At 36.0% G+C, this 3,612-nt stretch overlaps 1 protein-coding gene across 2 annotated transcripts; it reads left to right on the plus strand.

Annotated features, from left to right (window-relative positions):
• The first annotated feature begins 254 nt into the window (after positions 1-254).
• On the plus strand, positions 255-3,376 carry LOC120067750 (zinc finger protein 4-like). 2 transcript variants are annotated; one of them, XM_039019312.1, is made up of 2 exons: positions 255-780; positions 2,413-3,376. In XM_039019312.1, the coding sequence occupies exon 2, from the start codon at positions 2,481-2,483 to the stop codon at positions 3,228-3,230; it is 750 nt and encodes a 249-aa protein (XP_038875240.1). In that variant the 5' UTR covers positions 255-780; positions 2,413-2,480; the 3' UTR covers positions 3,231-3,376. The 2 variants fall into 2 exon arrangements, with proteins under 2 accessions (XP_038875240.1, XP_038875241.1); XM_039019313.1 differs by lacking the exon at positions 255-780 and adding an exon at positions 797-926.
• The last annotated feature ends 236 nt before the right edge of the window (positions 3,377-3,612 follow it).

The raw sequence follows: 3,612 nt of genomic DNA on the forward strand, positions 1-3,612 counted from the left end.
ATAAATTTATTAAGAATTGACAATCAAAGATAAAGGAAAACATAAAGCAAAAGAGATCAACACATATTTAACATGGTTTAGTGAGACTCTCATACTTGATTGTTCGAAGTTCCACATTCCAAATTTAAGACATTCGAACAAAATTCATAATACTTACATTGTGACGATTTTCTGGAATAATTTTGACAATACCATACTACCATGAGCTTAACTACTCACATATGTGGAGCTCCATGATTTGTAAAGATTAGACATTCGAAAGATACTTCTTTTTCCCCTTTTAGGTCTCTCTCTCTCTCTTTCATTATTAGTGGGAGACCGTGTAAGAGAATAAGCGTTTCTAGGCAAAAAAGATATGGCATTTGATCTTCTTCCGCCATGGAATTTATAGTTATATCAAAAGATTCAAAACAACTTCCCCCTCTCTTTTTCTCTGTTTCTTCTTTCAATTGAGATTATTGGGTTTTCATACTTTCAATTTGAATAATGGAAGAGTCCAAATTTCAACTAAAATAATGGGTTTTCCATTCTGATTCTGCAACTTTACTCCATATCTTCCATCCCACCACAACCCCTCTTTCTCTCTTCTCTCTCTCTCTCCATTTATTTCCTCTGTCGAATCTTACCCACTCCATAACCAGTAAAGGCTATGGAAACCCACCTCCACCTCCCTCCTCTCTGGCCCTTCTCGCTTCTACCCTCTGCTTCTCACTGTTGCTGCCATATCCTTCAACGCACAGATTAGCCCTCAAGGGCACTTCAGATTCTTCAACCCCATATGTATGTCACCTCTAAATTTCAACCCCCTTCTAGTGTTTTCTTCTGTTTTTGCCTGATTTCAATGTTGCCCCACTTCTTTGATTCTGCTCTGCTTTCTTTTGAGGTGTTTTGTTTATGATGATGAGATGAAATCACTTCTTTTCTGGGTAATGATTAATCCCTTGGTTTTTTTTTTGTTTGTTACTTAGAATTGTTTCTGGGTTTTTAACTTTTTTCCCTTTGCATTACTGGGACTGCTGAGGTTAGTGATTGTGTGTTTTGCTCTGCTTCCATGGTACCTTTTGTTGTGGCCTTGTGCAGTTCTGTGAGCTGTTTTTAGTGTGCGAGTTTATGGTTGGTGTGTTAGTTTAGAGTATAAAAAAGAAGTTTCTATAAATCTAGGTTTATGCAGAGATTTGTAAATGTGTAGTTTGGGATTAACAATTCATATTACCAATCCTAAGTTTGGCTTCTTGATCTCAAGTTATTGGAACTTAATCCCTGAATCAAAGACTGGTAGAGTTCATTTCTGGCTCTATACCTATTTCTTGTTCTTTATTAGTTCAAATTCAAAGGTATTTATAGTAAAAACACTGCAGAAGTGTTGAGACTTGTGACTTTTACATGGATCCATAGCAAAAGGCAGATCGAGTATTTGATTTCTTTCTCAAATAAAAATGAAAAAAATCATAATAAAACTTCTCTGTATTATATGTTATAGCCCATTAGTTTAAACCCTTTTAGGTTAAGGGGTGATTTAACATGGCTTTAAAGCTTCCTCCCCATTTCTTTTGAGTAGTTCATATATTGAGCCTCTTAATTCCAATTGTTTCCAAGTTTGACATATGAGAGAAATGTTGGATGTATCAAATGATTTAATTTGAGAAAAATACATGTCCTTTTTTATCCCTATACTTAACTCAGACATTGAATTTTAAACTTCATCAAATTTAGCCTTGAACTTGGTTACATGATGAAATTTATATTCTCATTTAGTTAAGGTTTCTTTTTTCTTTTTCTTCTTTTAAGATTTAGACTATCTACTGGTGTTCTTGTGACTAGACAAGACCCTTTTTGTGTATATTTATCTTGTGGTTGTGTTAGATACTTTTTATTGGGTCTGGATATTTTGTTGTTGACCTCATGCACTTTTACTCGATTTTCTGGTAAGGTACAACTTACAAATGTCTTTTTATGTTTTGGTGGGGGTGTTCAGTATTTAGGTGCTCTGGTTTTGAGTGTTTTGTTAGTTAAATCTTGTTTGGTTTATTGATTGGTTCATAGGCAAGGTTCTTTAGTTTTGAGGACGTGTTAATTAATTTTACCTCTTAATCAAGTTAGAGGGTTAGGGTTCAATCACAATTACAAACATAAAAATTGACCCACTAAGTATAGGGAGGTAATATGAAACTATCTTTTAAATATATCCTATCTGATCAACTTAAGCCATTGGACCTATTGGTAATTTAATAAATGTTTCAATATCATATAAGATCTAAACAAATAAGTTGCTCAAATATGGAAGATATGAATAGCATTGGCATTTCTTTGCATTTTCCTTCCCATTATTATGCAATGCAGGTCAAGAGCCTGATAACTGGTAGCATCATTAACTTATATAATTGTTTTTGCATTTTGCGATTCTGAACACAGAAGGAAAAAGAGTGATTATTTGTTTTGGAAGCCTCTGGTTCTTTACTTTCACCACTATTCATCCAAATATGGAAGCTTTAAACTTAAACCTTGAAGCTGCAAAAGATTCAGAGCCCAGCAGCAGTCAAGAAGAAAATCCCGATCACTCCAACACTGCCACTACCACATCTTCCTGTCCACCAAGCTCGAGTAAAGTAGTCGTTGCCAACACAATCCCCATTTCACTTGACTTGACACTTCAGTTTAACTCCAATGATATTGATTCAAAGGGCGATGGCGAGATTCATGGGGAAACAAGTAACAAATCATCACCTTCAACAATGCCAAGAGTTTTTTCTTGCAATTACTGTCGACGCAAGTTCTTTAGCTCACAGGCACTTGGTGGGCATCAAAATGCACACAAAAGAGAAAGGACAATGGCTAAACGTGTAACTCGGATGGGAATGTTCTTCGACAGATACGGTAGCTTGGCTTCTCTGCCACTTCATGGCTCAGCTCTTAGATCCCTTGGCATTGAAGCTCATGGTGCTCTACACCAAACAGTTCTAGCTTCAGATCAGAGGCCTTATCCTGGTAGGAGTGTCGGAGCAAAGTTTGAGCAGAGCTCTTTTGGATTCCCAACATTCATCGAGGACTACGATGACGATGTGGGGATGTTTTGGCCAGGAAGTTTCAGGCAGGTGGCTGCTAAAGTTGATAACAACTTAGGTCCTTTGAAAACCACAGTTCAAAATTCAAATCCAGAGTTTGGGAAAACAATGCCTCCACCAAGAACAGAAGCAGCATCATCATCACCTGATCTCACTTTGAGGCTTTAGTAAGTAATTTTCTCTTTGATGCCTTCTCCTTAATGTATCAACTTTTGTAAAGTGGGATGATGTCTGCCATTGTCTGCCATCTTTTAGTGGCTCTAAGCTTATGAATGATTGAATAAATCTTCAATTTTTTTTCTCATTGCCTTTAATATCCAAGTCTAAAATAAGCTTTTTGATTCCTTTTTCTTTCCAATTTTTGTCCATTAATTCCAAAAGCTTCTATTCTAATCTCTTCATTATTTGGATAATTGAACTGATACTTTTTCTGTCAAATCGAACGACGTAAAGTATAGTTGGAGCTTCTAATGTAGCAGTTGATCCTGATTGTGACAGCATTTTGTTGGAATGTTGATTGATGAGTGAGACTGAACTTAAACTACTGTTA

The sequence above is a fragment of the Benincasa hispida genome, chromosome 12 (genome assembly GCF_009727055.1).
Source record: "Benincasa hispida cultivar B227 chromosome 12, ASM972705v1, whole genome shotgun sequence".
Taxonomy (NCBI): Eukaryota; Viridiplantae; Streptophyta; class Magnoliopsida; order Cucurbitales; family Cucurbitaceae; genus Benincasa; species Benincasa hispida.